At 45.3% G+C, this 17,944-nt stretch overlaps 1 protein-coding gene across 3 annotated transcripts in view; it reads left to right on the top strand.

Moving 5' to 3' along the window:
• LOC309552668 (serine/threonine-protein kinase PLK2-like) overlaps positions 1-17,542 on the top strand; it is a 114,131-nt gene extending 96,589 nt beyond the window's left edge. For all 3 annotated transcript variants that reach the window (XM_082253600.1, XM_082253599.1, XM_082253598.1), the window contains 2 exons: positions 569-679; positions 17,146-17,542. In XM_082253600.1, the coding sequence (XP_082109726.1) occupies positions 569-679; positions 17,146-17,328 (294 nt within the window). In that variant the 3' untranslated portion in view covers positions 17,329-17,542. The remainder of the gene's footprint in view (positions 1-568; positions 680-17,145) is intronic.
• The last annotated feature ends 402 nt before the right edge of the window (positions 17,543-17,944 follow it).

Here is a 17,944-nt window from a genome sequence, read left to right as displayed (position 1 = left end):
GGTCTAAAACATGATGGCCTGTGATGTCAGGTAAATCTCCCAAAAGGCAAGAACTGCAGCCGTCCATCTATTCTAAGATAATGAGCTAAATCTAAGTTCATTATGAAATGTAAAAACATCAGAATGGTTATGTTGTCATTACCCGTCAAGGAACTGTGGGAGGCAATTAAGGAATTCCAGTTAGCACTTAATATTCTCTTAAGCATCTGTAGGGATTATAGTATACATCATATTTACAGTGTTTTAAAATAGCTAACCTGGCAACCTTTCAAAGGGGCCTCCTGAGATTAGCTGTAGCAGTTGTTAGTACCCTATACACTGCCCAACATATGATAAGTCACAGATGGCAGGTGACCTATGTGTATTGCTTCCTTTTTGTATATAAGGAATTACATTTTTTTATTCACATAATTCTTTTTACATTTTATTTTTATATTTGATAAATCTGTGCTGTTATCAAATGTTTAGGTGCTTCAATTATGTTTCTCTCTTATTGTTATTATTATAGTCATATGTAGTCGGTGCCATAATACAGGCTTAACCAGTAGTTTTGCTGTTGTTTTTACAGGGTGGAAATCTTCGGGGAGCACCCAGCCTATCTGTCAGAACATTGTGCCTGTTGCACTTTCTGAAGACAGACCAAGCGTTGCTGATGTTATTCAGCAATGGAACATTGCAGGTACAGGTTTAAATAGCATAATTTATTCTACAATATCTCACATAGGTATACCTCCCAACTTTAGAAAGTGAGACACTTCAGGGAGGCAGTAACCTTTGGCACACTTTGCGCACTATGGAAAAAAGTGGGTGTGGCCAAACTGTTTGTGGGATGGACTTAAGGGGTCGTGGTTAAACAAAACGCAGGTTTGCTTTTACCTATAAAATATGCTTAGATTGCTGTGCCACAAGCAAGAGTTTCACAGACACATATAATCCCTAGTTCAGTCATTAACCACTTAAGCCCCGAAAGATTTTACCCCCTTCCTGACCAGGGCCTATTTTGCGATTCGGCACTGCGTGATTTTAACGGACAATTTGCGTGGTCGTGCGACGCTGTACCCAAATGAAATTGGCGTCCTTTTTTTCCCACAAACAGAGCTTTCTTTTGGTGGTATTTGAACACCTGTGCGATTTTTTGATCATGCGCTATAAACAAAAAAAGAGCGACAATTTTGCAAAAATAACAATATTTTTCAAATTTTTTTATATGAAATTCCCCAAAAAAATTGTAAAAATCTAAATTTTTTTACATTTTAGGCCAATTTGTTTTCTGCTACATATGTTTGGTAAAAAAAATCGCAAAAAGCGTATTTTGATTGGTTTGCGCAAAAGTTATTGCGTTTACTAACTAAGGGAAAGATTTTTGTCATTTTTATTGTTTTTTTTTTTTAACGAGTAATGGCGGCGATCTGCGATTTTTTTTGCGGGACTGCGACATTGCGGCGGAGAGATTGGACCCTTGACTGACATTTTTGACACTTTTGAGGTTACCAGTGACATTACTACAGTTACATAGTTACATAGTAGTTACATAGTAGGTGAGGTTGAATAAAGACAATAGTCCATCCAGTTCAACCTGTGTAGGTGTGCGTGGCTGTAATCATCTCACATACCCCTGAATGTTCTGATCCTTGAGATGTAAGTCTAAGAGTCTTTTGAAAGCCACCATACTACCCGCAGAAACCACCTCTTGTGGTAGAGAATTCCACAATCTTGTAGCCCTAACAGTAAAGAACCCCCCACGTTGCCTGAGGTTAAAACGCTTCTCCTCTAATCGCATTGTATGCCCTCGAGTCCTCATGCAATCCCTTCGAATGAACAGCTTTTTTTCTAAGCTGGGATCCCCATTAAGATATTTATAAATTGCTATCATGTCCCCCCTCAGACGTCTCTTCTCCAGGGAGAATAAATCGAGCGATTGTAGACGCTCTTCATAGTCAAGGTCCTCCAATCCCCTAATTAGTTTAGTTGCCCTTCTCTGGACTCTCTCCAGCTCCAACACATCCCTCCTGAGGACTGGTGACCAGAACTGGACAGAATACTCCAGATGCGGTCGGATCAGAGTTTTATAAAGTGGAAGGATTATAGTCTTATCTCTGGAATACATCCCTTTCTTTATGCATGCTAATATTCTGCTGGCTTTGGCAGCTGCCGCTTGACATTGCATGCTGTTGCCTAATCTATCATCAACCAAGACTCCCAGATCCTTCTCCATTTTTGATTCCCCCAAGGGTTCCCCTCCTAACGTGTATTGTGTTTTTATGTTTTTAGTCCCCAAGTGCAAAACCTTACACTTCTCCACGTTAAACCTCATTTGCCATGTCGTTGCCCACTCAGTAATTTTGTCCAGGTCATTCTGTAGGATATCTGCTTCATGCTGTGCAGTTATTGCTCTGGCCAATTTTGTGTCATCTGCAAAAACTGATATCGAACTACTGATCCCGACCTCAATATTGTTTATGAATAAATTGAACAAGGTTGGTCCCAGGACTGAGCCCTGGGGCACCCCGCTTACTACCTCAGACCAGTCTGAGTATGCGCTGTTTATTACCACTCTTTGGACACGCCCTTTAAGCCAATTCCGTATCCAAGAGCAAACCCTGCTGTCGATACCTGCAGACCTTATTTTATAAATTAAGCGCTTGTGGGGAACTGTATCAAACGCCTTAGCGAAATCCAAGTACACCACATCCACTGGTCTCCCCCTATCTAGCTCACAGCTCACCTCCTCGTAGAATGTTAATAGATTGGTTTGACAAGAACGCCCATTTGTAAACCCGTGCTGATTACTGCTGATGATGTTGTTGTCTTTAGCAAACTCTACGATATAGTCCCTTATCATCCCCTCCAGAAGTTTACATACTATTGATGTCAAACTGACAGGCCTACAATTTCCCGGGATATGCCTCTGGCCCTTTTTGAATATCGGAATCACGTTAGCTTTCTTCCAATCCCCTGGTACATCTCCTGTCCTAATACTGTCAGCAAAGATCAGGAACAGTGGTCTGGATATAACCTTACTGAGTTCCTTGAGTACTCTCGGATGTACGCCATCCAGGCCTGGTGATTTGTTTGTGTTGAGTTTATCCAGCCTTTCCCTGATTTTACCCTCTGTTAGCCATAGTGGCAAGTCCTGTGTATTACTACTAACCATACAGTCATGGTCAGTGTACCCCTCCGTTTCCTGTGTAAAGACTGACGAGAAAAAAGCATTCAGCACGGTTGCTTTTTCAGTGTCCTCTGTAACCATCCTCCCATCATTGTTAATTATGTGTGCAATATGCTCTGCCCTAGTTTTTTTGCTGTTGATATATTTAAAGAATTTCTTTGGGTTTTTTTTACTATCCCCTGCTATTTGTCTCTCAAAGTTGATTTTAGCCATCTTGATTTCTTGTTTACTTTTCTTATTTGCCTCCTTGTATTGCTCGAAAGTCGATACTGTGCCCTCTGATTTATACTTCTTGAAGGCCAATTTTTTTCCCCTAATAAGTTTTTTGACGCTACGGTTTAACCAGCCAGGTTTGGCTTTGTCTCTTCTAAATTTATTTCCCATAGGAATGCACTGCAAGATGCCTTTGCCCAATATGTTCCTAAAGCATTCCCATTTTTCCTCTGTGGTCAGGGATCCCAGGGTTTGGTCCCAGTTTACCCTTTCCATCAATTTTGGAAAGTTTGCCCTTCTGAAGTTTAGGGTTCTTATGTTCCCCACTTGCCTTGTTACAGTAATCAGTAATCAGTGCTATACATTTGTTACAGTAATCAGTAATCAGTAATCAGTGCTATACATTTGCACTGTTACTGTAAAAATAACACTGGGAGGGAAGGGGTTAACTTTATTGGAGAGGGAGGGGTTAAGTGTGTCCCTAGGGGCGTGTTTCTTACTGTGATTGGATGTGGCTGTGTGTGTAACAGCACAGATCAACGGTCCTACATAGCAGGACCGAGTGATCTGTGCTTTTACACAGGGAAGAATGACAGGCGGCTTTGTTTACATTAGCCGCCTGCCTTTCTCCCTCTCCACTAGGGATGATCGAACTTTTCAAAAGTTCGGTTCGACCAGAACACCCGAACTTCCCGAAAGTTCGGCCTGGATTTCAGAACCCCATTGAAAGCAATGGGACCCGAACTTCGGTAATCAAAAAACACCATTTTGAAGCCCTAAAACCCAATAAATGCCCTTAAAAAGTGCCTAGGGTTCTGGGTCATGCCCCAGGGACTATTAATCACACAAAAAAAGTTCTTAAAAATTGTCATTTTTGATAGAGAGCCAATTATTGAAAAAATTATTGAAAAAAAAAATGAGATTTCTTTGGATTTAGTGTCTGTGGGGTCTAAAAAGTGTACCTGTGAAGTTTCAGCTCTGTAGCATGTCCAGAACCAGAAAAAAAACGTTTGTTTGTATTAGAATTAATATAGAACAGGGATATGGCTCCGCTATTTTTACACCTTGCCGGTTTTGTAGCAAGCGGTTTTTTGGGCATTTTTTGTGGGACTTTGGAGGCAGGCATAACATCAGAACTTCTGTGTAGGGGTATATACACAGAAGTTGTATATAGAATGTATGTATATATACACATACACATATATAGGTGTGAAAGTAGCAGAAACCTATGCTTGCGCTAATGAAATAATTAACACCCATATGGCTTCTCTGCTATAACACCTATATGTGTGTATGTGTATAAATACATATAAGTGTGTGTGTATATATACCCCTGTTTTGCCTGCCTCCAAAGACCCCAAAAAAATGCCCAAAAAAAACGCCTGCTGCAAAAACACACCTGGGCGTTTTTGTAGCTGGCGTTTTTTTGGGCATTTTTTGGGTGTCTTTGGAGGCAGGCATAACATCAAAACTTCTGTGTAGGGGTATATATACACACACACATGTATGTATATTTACACATACACATATATAGGTGTGAAAGTAGCAGAAACCTATGCTTGCGCTAATGAAATAATTAACACCCATATGGCTTCTCTGCTATAACACCTATATGTGTGTATGTGTATAAATACATATAAGCGTGTGTGTATATATACCCCTATACAGAAGTTCAGATGTTTTGCCTGCCTCCAAAGACCCCAAAAAAATGCCCAAAAAAACGCCAGCTACAAAAACGCCCAGGTGTGTTTATGCAGCAGGCATGTGTTTGTGGTTACACATTTATTATTTTTATGTGTACCACTTATATATTTACACATATATGCTCTTCATGACTATATTATACACCATTTCTTTTTATACCATAGTTCCATCTGGGTATGAACACATCTATATGCTTCCGTTTTACTGTTTTCTTTTTCTTTGTCTTTCTTTTTTCTTTTTCTTGTTTTTTCCTTTTTCCCCCCTTTTTTTTTTTTTCCCTTAGTTTTTTTTCCCTTCGTTTTTCTTTTTTCTTTTCTCCCTTTACTTTGTTTTTGTTCATTTTTTGGCTTCTACCAGCTGTCTTTTTATATTATCACTACTGTTTTTTTCCTTATTTTTATTGAAAGCTTTTCCGCATATGCATTTATAGAACTTTTTTGCTATGCGTTTTTGGACAAAAGGTGAAGCAAAAACAAACATACAATTCCTGCTGGGCTGTTTGTGTGCCCTTAATTGGGATTTAGTATCTGCAGCTGTGTGGGCTCAATCAAGCACATTCTGGGAGGTACATGTTATTTGAAATGCCTTTTCCTCTATATATAGCAGTGTCTTGTATTGTACAGCATGGTTACGACTAAGCGGAAGACTCCGTGAAACGCGTCAACCGCCGTGCTCCCCTTTTCCCCCCCATGTCTCCGACTGTTTTGGTTTCATCTTGGATGATTTTATCTTTTTGCCTGCAAAATAAATTTGGATTTTAACTTTTTGCATCTTCAACCGGTTGTGCGGCTTTTTGTGCTCTTCCATTTGGCGCGCGCTCGCCCCCTATTCGCTCCCAGGCTAGTGACGTACCGGTACGTCACTTTGCCTGGAAGCGGCGGTCGGCAAGTGGTTAAAAAAAAAGGCTTTCTATTACTTATGGTTTTGCACAAACTGAAAATAGACAGAGAGCTAACACTTTGTCTGAGTTTTCCTTATAGAAGAACGTAATTTATTAGGAACTGCTTAGCAACCAGTACCTGTTGAGACAATTAGCACTTTAGTGAGATGTAAATAATGTACAATATAGTGTATATCGCCCAGGAGTCTGTGAGGCAGGGGTCAATGGTGTGCAATGCACAGAGTGCAAGGGCCAGGATTGCATAACAGACAGAATGCTGCAGTCAGTGTGTCAGGTTTAGGATACATAACACAGAGTGCAGGAGTCCAGGGTGTGTAATGCAATGTGTTCAAGGATCAGAAGTATGTAACACCCAGAGTATTATACTTAGTCCTGGGTTAAGAAGTACATGACACACAGAGAGATCAGGGTCAGTAATGCACAAATGCAGGGGACAGGAGTGTTGGGCACAGAATGCAGGGTTTAGAAGTACATAATACACAGTGTGCAGGGGACAGGAGTGTTATGCTCAGAATGCAGGGTTCCAGGAGTATGTAATGCACATAATACAGGGTACAGAAGTCTTATGCACATAATGTAGGTGACAGGAGTGTATAATGCAAAGAATGCAGGGGGCAGGAGTGTGAAATGAATAGTAGAAATCAGAAGTACAAAGCAAAAAGAGTACAAGAGTCGGGGTGTGTAGCTTACAGTATAGGGGTCAGGAGAGTTCAGAATTCCCCCTACAGGCAGTATTCTTGCCCAATTTAACCTTTCAGCAAAAATCTCCACTCCCTCCCCTTCAAATAAAACAGCACTACTTTGCACGCTCAACCCTCCCAAAGAAAACCTTTGCCCCTCCCCAGCACAAATCTACCCCTCCAATTTCCCCATTCCAGCACACTCCCTCTTCTCCATCACAGCATAAATCCCCACCCCCTCAATTCCCCCTCCCAACACAAATCATCCTCCCCTCCCAACACAAATCCTCTTCCCCTCCCAGTAGAAATCCTCCTTCCCCAATCCCTCTCCCAGAATAAATCCTCTTCCACCACCCAAAACCTCCTTTCCAGCACAACCCCCATTCCAGTACAAATTCTCCCATGTGCCAATTCCTTTCTCCAAATCCCCCCAGCAAGAATCCTCCGACCCCCCCAAAAACCCCTCCCAGAACCATAAATCCCCCCAAACTCATCCTCCCACCTCAAATTCTCTCCTCTCATTCTAGCACAAATCATCCCCCTCTCAGCATTAATCTTTTCCCCACACTTAGCACAAATTGTCTACACCAAATTCCCTTTCCCAGCACAAATCTCCTTCCACACCCCCCATCCTGACCCAAATCCCCCCAGCACAAATTCTCATTTCCCCAAATCTCCCTTCCCCGCACAAATCCTCTCCCCATTTCTAGCATAAATCCACCCCCTTATCCTGGCACAAACCCTTATTCCCCCCTCTTCAAAAACACCCAGCACAAATCCTATCCTTCAAACCCCCTTCTGGCCCAACTCCCCCTCCCCCATCCTGGAACAAATCCTCTGTCTCCCAATCCCCTCTACCACAAATCATCTTACACCCCCCAAATACGCCAACATTTTAATAAAATCTCTGCGTCCCACAAATCCAGGCTGAGTCCCGGAGCCCAATGCTGGAACAAGTTCCGGCGCTTAACTCCACTAAGCCACTTTGCAGGGGCATGCTGGCGTGGACACCTAGAACAATTGCCCTGCATCTCTTGCAGGATGCCTAGGGTCCCAGATGCAACAAAGGCCCCCTCTATGGCAACTAGCATCTCTTTGATTTGGGGGGGGGGGGGGAGAGGATATGTTCTAGGAGATGCTTTGAGAGAGGAGAGGAATTGTGCTGGGGGGTTGGGGGAGAGGGGAACAAAGCCCTCTGCCCTCCCACCCAAAGCCCCAAAGCACCCCCTAGCACATATGCTCTTACCCCCACCTAAAATATCTCCTGGAAACTGATTGGTTTCTATGCAGAGCTGCACCAGATTTTGCACTCACCAGTTTTAGTAAATTCACCCCACAGATTAGCTGTGGGATAAAATAGCAATTTTAACAAAAGTTCTAGTTAGCATTGCCTTGATTTTCTATCTCTTCATAGGCCATGCAGTCTTAAACTAAAAAAGTATGTACACTCCATAAAAAATGTTGACTTTTTTAACATATTTCAAAAGTTAAACAGTAGATCTTCATTCAAACAGTGCTACAAATAAGGGCAGTCCCGGACATAAGGCATGATAACAGCACAATATACCTCTGAAATAATTATACTCCTAATCGCCACCTTGCAGGACTCAATATGCCAGTACCAAATGACAGGATATGAATTAAGGGGGCAATACAATAAAGAAGGCCAGGGTTAGGGGGGCATTGTTGCTCCCATTTTAAGTCAAAATGGCATCAAGTGGGACTGCCCATCCCTTATTTCCTTCTGCCTTCAGAGAGTCCTTGCTTTGTAAAATAAGGTTAAACTCAGATATCTCAAATCTTACAGTTGGTCTTACACAGGGTAAGCCTTTGGCTGTTGCTGCTGAAATTTTGAAGTACAGTGCCTTGAAAAAGTATTCACACCCCTTGAAATTTTCCACATATTGCCCTGTGATAGACCAACATAAAGTGGCATATAATTTATGAAGTGGAAGGAAAATGATAAATGGTTTTCAAAATGTTTTACAAATAAATATCTGAAAAGTGTGTCCTTCATTTGTATTCAGCCCCCCTGAATCAATTCTGTGTAGCCTTTCCCTGAGCCTTTCACTGTAATTACAGCTGCAATTCTTTATAGGTATATCTCCTTCAGCTTTGCAGAGAGTGACATTTTTGCCTATTCTTTTTTGCAAAATAGCACAAGCTCTGTCAGATTGGCTGGAGAGCGTCTGTGAACAGCAACTTTCAAGTCTTCTCACAGATTCTCAATTGGATTAAGACCTGGACTTTGACTGAGCCATTCTAACACATGAATATGCTTTGATCTGAACCTTTACATTATAGCTCTGGCTGTATGTTTAGGGTCATTGTCCTGCTGGAATATGAACCTCTGCCCCAGTCTTAAATCTTTTGCAGACTCAAACAGGTTTTCTTCTAAGATTGCCCTGCATTTGGCTTTATCCATATTTCCCATCAACTCTGACGAGTTTCCCTGTCCCTGCTGAAGAAAAGCATCCCCACAACATAATTCTGCCACCACCATGTTTCATGGTCCGGATGGTGTGTTCAGGGTGATGTGCAGTGTTAGTTTTATGCCACACACAGCGTTTTACTCTTAGGCCAAAAAGTTCATTTTTTGTCTCATCTGAGCAGAGCACCTTCTTTCACATGTTTGCTGTATCCCCCACATGGCTTCTCGCAAACTGCAAACGGGACTTCTTATGGCTTTCTTTCAAAAATGGATTTCTTCTTGCCACTCTTCCATTAACCTCCCTGGCGGTATGATTCTTTTGGATTTTAGGTGCTGAAAGCGGTACCATTATTTTGCATGTAATTCTTGTGAATGAGCAGCCCAGAGCCGGCGCTCCCGCTAGGCGAACTAGGCAGTCGCCTAGGGCGCACTGCTGCCTAGGGCGCAGCCAAGGCTCTTCAGCTTTGATCACTCACTGAGAAGGAGGGGGGAGATTCACAGTCACTCAATCGTCCTCCTCTCCTCCTCCATCCCCGGGATCTGAGCGGTGTGTAGATGTCCAGCAGCACTGTCAGCTATCTGCCTGCCTCCCTGGGCAATATGCAGCCATTGGAGGAGCAGCGCGGGAGGCATTGTGGGAAGGGACAGCCGGCCGGCTCCCCACCCACAATACCGCGCGCCCTGCTCCTCCAATGACTGCAAATTCCACCCAGGGTACATGCCGCGCCGGGCCACTTGTCCTGATGGAGATCATGGAGCCCAAAGCTTAGCTGCTCCTGCAGCCCTCCCTGCTCACACAGCCGCCTATTTAGTTCATGGCTGGCGGGGCGGAACACAGACATCAGCTGACCTGTCTTAGGGAAGTTGTGACTCACAGCCAGAAGGAGACCCCATCTCGGGACAGATGATGCAGCCTGCTGCCTGACACGTGGAAGGAGCCTGGAAAAAGTGCCAGTAATGTTATCCCCCAAGGTGAGAACCTCCCTCTCTTGTCCACCTGGCTGCACCCCCATCCTCTCCACCTGGTTGCACCCCCATCCTCTCCACCTGGCTGCACCCCCATCCTCTCCACCTGGCTGCAACCCCATCCTCTCCACCTGGCTGCAATCCCCCTCCTCTCCACCTGGCTGCAACCCCCTCCTCTCCACCTGGCTGCACCCCCATCCTCTCCACCTGGCTGCACCCCCATCCTCTCCACCTGGCTGCAATCCCCCTCCTCTCCACCTGGCTGCAACCCCCCCTCCTCTCCACCTGGCTGCAATCCCCCTCCTCTCCACCTGGCTGCAACCCCCTCCTCTCCACCTGGCTGCACCCCCATCCTCTCCACCTGGCTGCACCCCCATCCTCTCCACCTGGCTGCAATCCCCCTCCTCTCCACCTGGCTGCAACCCCCTCCTCTCCACCTGGCTGCAACCCCCTCCTCTCCACCTGGCTGCAACCCCCCCTCCTCTCCACCTGGCTGCAATCCCCCTCCTCTCCACCTGGCTGCAATCCCCCTCCTCTCCACCTGGCTGCAACCCCCTCCTCTCCACCTGGCTGCAACCCCCCCTCCTCTCCACCTGGCTGCAACCCCCTCCTCTCCACCTGGCTGCAACCCCCTCCTCTCCACCTGGCTGCAACCCCCCCTCCTCTCCACCTGGCTGCAACCTCTCCTCTCCAACTGGCTGCACCCCCCTCCTCTCCACCTGGCTGCACCCCCCTCCTCTCCACCTGGCTGCAATCCCCCTCCTCCTCTCCACCTGGCTGCAATCCCCCTCCTCCTCTCCACCTGGCTGCAATCCCCCTCCTCCTCTCCACCTGGCTGCAACCCCCCCTCCTCTCCACCTGGCTGCCACCCCCCCTCCTCTCCACCTGGCTGCCACCCCCCCCTCCTCTCCACCTGGCTGCCACCCCCCCTCCTCTCCACCTGGCTGCAATCCCCCTCCTCTCCACCTGGCTGCAATCCCCCTCCTCTCCACCTGGCTGCCACCCCCCCCCCTCCTCTCCACCTGGCTGCCATCCCCCCTCCTCTCCACCTGGCTGCCATCCTCCCTCCTCTCCACCTGGCTGCCATCCTCCCTCCTCTCCACCTGGCTGCCACCCCCCCTCCTCTCCACCTGGCTGCCACCCCCCCTCATATCCACCTGGCTGCCACCCCCCTCATCTCCACCTGACTGCCACCCCCCCCCCTCATCTCCACCTAGCTGCCATTCCCCCCTCCTCTCCACCTGGCTGCCATCCCCCCCCTCCACCTGGCTGCACCTCCCCTCTCCTGTCCAGCTCCCACCCCCTCTCCTATCCACTGGTCTCCTCTCACCTGACTGCACCCCCCCCTCTCCTGTCCACCTGGCTGCGCGCGCACCCCCCCTCTCTCCACCTGGCTGCACCTCCCCCCCCTCCTCCTCTCCTGTCCACCTGGCTGCGCACCCTCCCCTCCTTTCCACCTGGCTGCACCTCCCCCCCTCTCCTGTCCACCTGGCTGCGCACCCTCCCCTCCTCTCCTCCTGGCTGCAACCCCCTCTCCTGTCCACCTGGCTTTGTCCTTCCCCCACCTAGCTGCACCCCCTCTCCTGTCCACATCTCCACCTGGCTGCACCCCCTCTCCTGTCCATCTGGTTCTGTCCTCCCACCACCTGGCTGCACCCCCCTCTCCTGTCCACCGGTCTCCACCAACCTGGCTGCACCCCCCCTCTCCTGTCCAACTGGCTCTGTCCTCCCCCCCCCCTGGCTGCACCCCCTCTCCTGTCCACCAGTCTCCTTCCACCTGGCTACACCTCCCTCCACTCATGTCCAACTGGCTGAATCCCCTCCCCCCTCCTGTCCACCTGGATGCCCCCCTCCCATCCACCTGGCTCTGCCCTCTCACTACCTGGCTGCACCTCCCCTCTCCTGTCCACCTGGTTCCATCCTACCCCCACCTGGCTGCACCCCCTTTTCCTGTCCACTGGTTTCCTGCCACCTTGCTGCACCCCCTCTCCTGTCTACCTGGCTCTGTCCCCCCCCCCTGGCTGCACCCCTCTCTCCTGTCCACCGGTCTCCTCCTACCTGGCAGCACCCCCCTCCTCTCCTGTCCAACTGGCTGAATGCCCCTCTCCTCCTGTCCACCTGGCTCTGCCCTCCCACTACTTGGCTGCACCCCCTCTCCTGTCCATCTGGCTGCATCCTTTTACCCTGCCCCTCCTGTCCACCTGGCTCCATCCATCCCCCACCTGGCTGCACTCCCTTCTCCTGTCGACCGGTCTCCTTCCATCTGGCTGCACCCCTCCTCTCCTGTCCACCTGGCTGTACCTCCCCTCTCCTGTCCACCTCCCATCCCCCAGCTGCACCTCACCTCTCCTGTCCACCTCCCATCCCCCAGCTGCACCCCCCTCTCCTGTCCACTGGTCTCCTCTCACCTGACTGCACCCCCTCCTCTCCTGTCAACCTGGCTGAATCCCTCCCCCCCTCAACCTGGCTGCACCCCTCCTCTCCTGTCCACCTAGCTCTGCCCTTTAACTACCTGGCTGCATCCCCCTCTTTCCTGTCCACCTGGCTCTGCCCTCCCTATACCTGGCTGCCCCCTCCCTCTCCTGTCCACCTGGCTGCATTCCCCCTCCTCCTGGCTGCATCCCTCCTCTCCTGTCCACCTGTTTCTGTCCTCCCCCCTACTTGGCTGTACCCTCTTCTATCCTGTCTACCTGGCACCCTCCTGTCCCCTGGAAAGGATGGCGGAAGCTTCATGGACATCCATCCGCTGAGCCTTCCTTGTCAGCAAAGACCAGGAAGTGATGTGTATGATGTCACTTACTGGACCGGCACTGCCATTCTACAGGAGCTGTGCTAAGGGAAGCAGCTGATGAAACACCATCTGTGTTCCATCAGAAGTAGCCTAGTACAGAGAAGACATCCAGGGTCTAATAGACCCTGAATGTCTGATAAAGAGTACTTGTCACCTATATGCTATCACATAGGGGGCTATTGGTCCCCTTTGTAATGGCAATAAAAGTTGTGTAAAAAAAAAAAAAAAAAGAATATCAAATTTATAAAAAGTTTTAAACATTTAAAGAGACAGATAAAAAACAAAACGATGTGATTGCCCTACACATGTTATGTATCCCTGCGCTTGCCAGAGTGAGAGCAATAATTCTAGCATCAGAACTACTGCATAACACTAATCTTTTAAAAAAGAATATAAATAAAATATAGGGACCTGAAGTTTTTCACTGTTTCATGGGTGAACACATGCAAAGCCCCTATAGGTCATCAGTTTAGTGTATTGCAGGAGTTCTGGTGCTAGAATTATTTATTTTGATTTCGATTTTTTATTTTTTTTTGGGCGGGGGGGGGGGGGGCGCAAGTAGCTGGTCTTGCCTAGGGCGCAAAATAGTCTAGCACCGGCCCTGGAGCAGCCCAAACCAACTGTATACATTTATTATATATATATATATATATATATATATATACATATATTATGTATACATATATTTTATATATATATATATATAGATATAGATATATATAGATAATTACGTATATATATATATATATATATATATATATATATATATGTGTGTATATATATATATATATATATATATGTGTGTATATATATATATATATATATATATACTGTATATATATATATATATATATTTATATATATATATATATATATTTACATTAAAAGTACAGTAAAACTGCAGGAAAGGGCACTGGGGGGCAATGTAATGTGAATTTTTTTTATTTTGAATGGTATCAGTGTGTTTGGTGTGTTTTACATTTGAATTTGCCGCCGGTTCCTAAACCTCCCCCCCCCCCCCCCCCCGGCGGACGTCACGTCGCCGGAGACGGAAGTCGGGGCTCGCAGACGATTGGGAGCAAGCTCCGCCGCCGCATACCGCTCGCATTCTTCGCTGGATCCCGGAGAAAAGGTAAGTAAAAGCTCTACCAGGATCCAGCGATCTTCCTAGCGCTACCCCGAGTGTGGCTCGAGGTTACCGCTTTTGGCTCTAAAATCTAACCCCGAGTCATGCTCGGGAATACCGCTAGGAAGGTTAAGGCCAGATTTATGGAGTGCACAACCAACAGTTTTCCTGTGGACAGATTCTCCCACCTGAGCTGTGGATCTCTGCAGTTCCTCCAGAGTTATCATGGACCTCTTTGCTGCTTCTCTGATTAATGCTGTCTTTTCCCGAGATTGTTAGTTTAGGTGGACGGCCATGTCTTGGTAGGTTTGCAGTTGTGCCATACTCTTTCCATTTTCAGATGATGGATTGGACAGTGCTCCGTGCTCCCAAAGCTTGGGATATATTTTTATAACCCAACTCTGCTTAAAACTTCTCCACAACTTTATCCCTGACCTGTCTGGTGTGTTCTTTGACCTTCATAATGCTGTTTGTTGACTAAGGTTCTCTAACCTCTGAAGGCAATTGGTTCCACTAGATTTTATTTAGGGGTATCAGAGTAAAGGGACTGAATACAAATACAGGCCACACTTTTCAGATATTTATTTGTAAAAAAAAATTGAAAACCATTTATTATTTTCCTTCCACTTCACAATTATGTGCCACTTTGTGTTGGTCTATCACATAAAATCACAATAAAATACATTTATGTTTTTGGTTGTAACATGACAAAATGTGTAAAATGTCAAGGGGTATGAAAACTTTTTCAAGGCACTGTTTGAGACACTTGATTTATTCCAGCTCACCTATTGTCTGAACCACAGAAAGTGCTTTTTTTTTTACATGGAAATAACCTTCCCTGACACATCTGGCCATTTACCATCCCAATAACCTTTGGGACTTGTATTTACTTTCATATACCTAGTACCTCAGGTTGTGTGTAAATACCTCTACCACCCTTCTTTTACAGCCAAATCCTCTGTCCTCCAGGAGGACAGGCAGAGCTTGGGTAGCTGTGTTGCATCAGAAATGTATCTCACAAAATTTTCTCACATTTGTTTGTAAAATGTCAGGAAACAGTTGCGTTGTGAGTGTGTATCTGGTACAGTTGCATGTTCTATAGAACTATAGTACCTAAATGTAAAAGTAAAAAAAGTAAAAGTAAAAAGGTAAATGTCCTTATAGATTCAAAGTACCAAACAGTAAAGTTTGACAATAGTCAAAATATTACATTTATTATTCAACATTCAAAATTAAGTTTAAATGCCTTCATAATATTCACATGATAGTGTTACATATGCTCTCCTTGGGTACCGGAAGTCTATCCACATATGTACTGTACATAAATGCAAGTTGCAAGTTACAGGACTGTATGCTTCCGGTAGCCAAAATCAGACTGTATTTGGTATTAAAATTTTGGATGTGGCTATTAAGTCCAAAATACAAACAAAAGGTTGGGGGGGGGGGGGGCACACCGTGAACATGCATTTCTAAAGCTGGTGCTGCTACAAAAACCAATATACATATATAACAACAGAGGATAGCGCACACATGCAAAAGAAATTACTATAAAATATAACAAGGCAATCAAAATGAGTAAAAATGGGGATTTAGTCCCACCATATGGCCATAACGTGCTCAAGCCCACCACTACGTCAAAGTACCCTACACTATCCATAAAATGAAGGATAAATCCAACCTCTCTATACCATTGGAGATACTGAACCCTGAACATGCATTTCTAAATTTGGTGCTGCTACAAAAACCAATATACATATATATATTTGATAGTCATCTATTTTGCATGTGTGCGCTATCCTCTGTAGTTATATATGTATATTGGTTTTTGTAGCAGCACCAGCTTTAGAAATGCATGTTCAGGGTCCACCAGTAAGCAGATATAGGAGGAGTCCCTTATAGTGCAGTTGTACATCTCTCCCATGTTTGGAGTAAGTAACTTCAATGGTATAGAGAGGTTGGATTTATCCTTCAAGAGGTTGTAAACCCACCTCACAAACTTTTACTATATTAAGACTTACCTATAGGTGCTATAAATATCTCCTAAACATGTACCGTTTAGGAGATATTTAGAGTGCATACTGCCGATTACGTCATCGGCGCATGCGCTGTGAAGGAACGGCCACCCGTGCCGTTCCTTCAGAGCCCAGTGCCGTGAATGGCGGCTCACGCGCGCACGCGTGGGAGTGATGTAATTGCGCCTCCGGCCAATCAGATGGCCGGAGGACGCGAACCAGGAAGCAGGAGGGCCGGAGATGTCGGCCGTCCTGTCGCTGAGGGGACTGCACGGCGGGGGCTTCGTTTTAAGGTAAGTACTTCATAATGAGCTAGTATGCAATGCATACTAGCTCATTATGCCTTTCTCTTTACAGGGCTTTTTTTTCTCGTTTTTTTTAAGTGACTTTACTTCCTCTTTCATTTTATGGATAGTGTAGGACACACTGACAATGGGGTACTTTGACGTAGTGGTGGGCTTGAGCACGATATGGCCATATGGTGGGACTAAATCCCCATTTTTACTCATTTTGATTGCCTTGTTATATTTGATAGTAATTTCTTTTGCATGTGTGCGCTATCCTCTGTAGTTATATATTAAGTCCAAAACCTCAATTGGCCTTAAAGAACTATAAATCTGTTGCTCCAGCGGCAGTTTTCATTGGGGCATGGCTTATTCTGCCTAAATTTAATAACATTGCACAAAAAGGACTTTCATGAAGTAACCTGTAGATTCCAATAGGAAATCCTTATTTATTATACTTATTTACAAAAAAATATTTTTACTATACAAAACTGCTAAAAGCTTCATTAGTAATATGGCTTAGGTTGTGTTTTTTATAGTGTTTTAGTATTACAGAAGGTAAAGGTGAAGCTGAAGGTGGGGGGGGGGGGGTACAAAAACTGGAGCAGCTTAGCATAGTACCCAATCAGCTTTTACCTACAGCTTATTTAGTTAAGCGTTAAAAATTAAAGATCAAAGCCAATTGGTTGTCATGCACAGCTGCTCCAGTCTTCCTCAATTTCCCTCAAGATGTTCTTTCTACATGTAGAGGTTTGCATATACAGTACAGCATATTTATTTGGTTCATCCCCTACAAGTATTGAATGCATGAGTTTTATTTATGTTATTTATCTCTTTAGAGTTAATGTATTATAACTATTCATTTTAGGTGAACTTTTACCATGACCGCACAAAGATTATTTTAAGCAGAGGAAAGCATGGATATCTGCTGAGCTTTGTTGACCAAGACAGACAGAGCTGTACAGTGCCGCTGTCAGCACTTAAAGCTGGTTGTCCTCCACTTATAATACAGCGAATGGAATATGCTCTCATTATGCTGGAAAGTCTGTAATGGGATTCATAAAACTACTGAAGAAAAAGGAAAGGACGATTTTGGACAATACATGTTCTCAAGGGTTTATTTGAAGGCTAGTTTTGATTTCAATCATGATGATTTATTGCAGGTGAAAAGAACATATTATGATCTGAAGGCTAACGCATGTGAATGAAGAAGGTGTTACTCTGGTAAAATGCTTCATCAGTTTTGCACACTAGATGATTGAGTGTGGCAATAATATGACAGCAGGTAAAAGAAACATCAGGGTTGAACAAGAAATGCATGAGCTAGAATATGAAGATATTATATTACAGAGCAGGGGTAGGCAGCCTTAGCACACAAACTAAAAATCCCATCATGTCTCTGCCTCTGCAAATCATGCTTGGGACTATCAGTGGTCCAATGCCTCCTGGGATTTTTAGTTTCACCACAGCAAGAGTGCCGAGGTTGCCTAACCCTGGTATAGAGCAAGTGTATGAATATTGCTTTACGTCTTGTTCACATTTTCAAGCTGAACTCCAAGAATTTTGTATTACATTCTTACATTGGTCCAGTTTGGCATATCTCATACCTGATGGGCTGGGGAATCTGAAAATCAGTGTAGTAGCTGGAGCTACTACATTGATAGCTG

This window comes from Pelophylax lessonae, assembly GCF_965119305.1.
Source record: "Pelophylax lessonae genome assembly, chromosome: 1".
Taxonomy (NCBI): Eukaryota; Metazoa; Chordata; class Amphibia; order Anura; family Ranidae; genus Pelophylax; species Pelophylax lessonae.
Note: the sequence above shows the minus strand (reverse complement) of the source record. Positions and strands in the feature narration are given on the sequence as shown.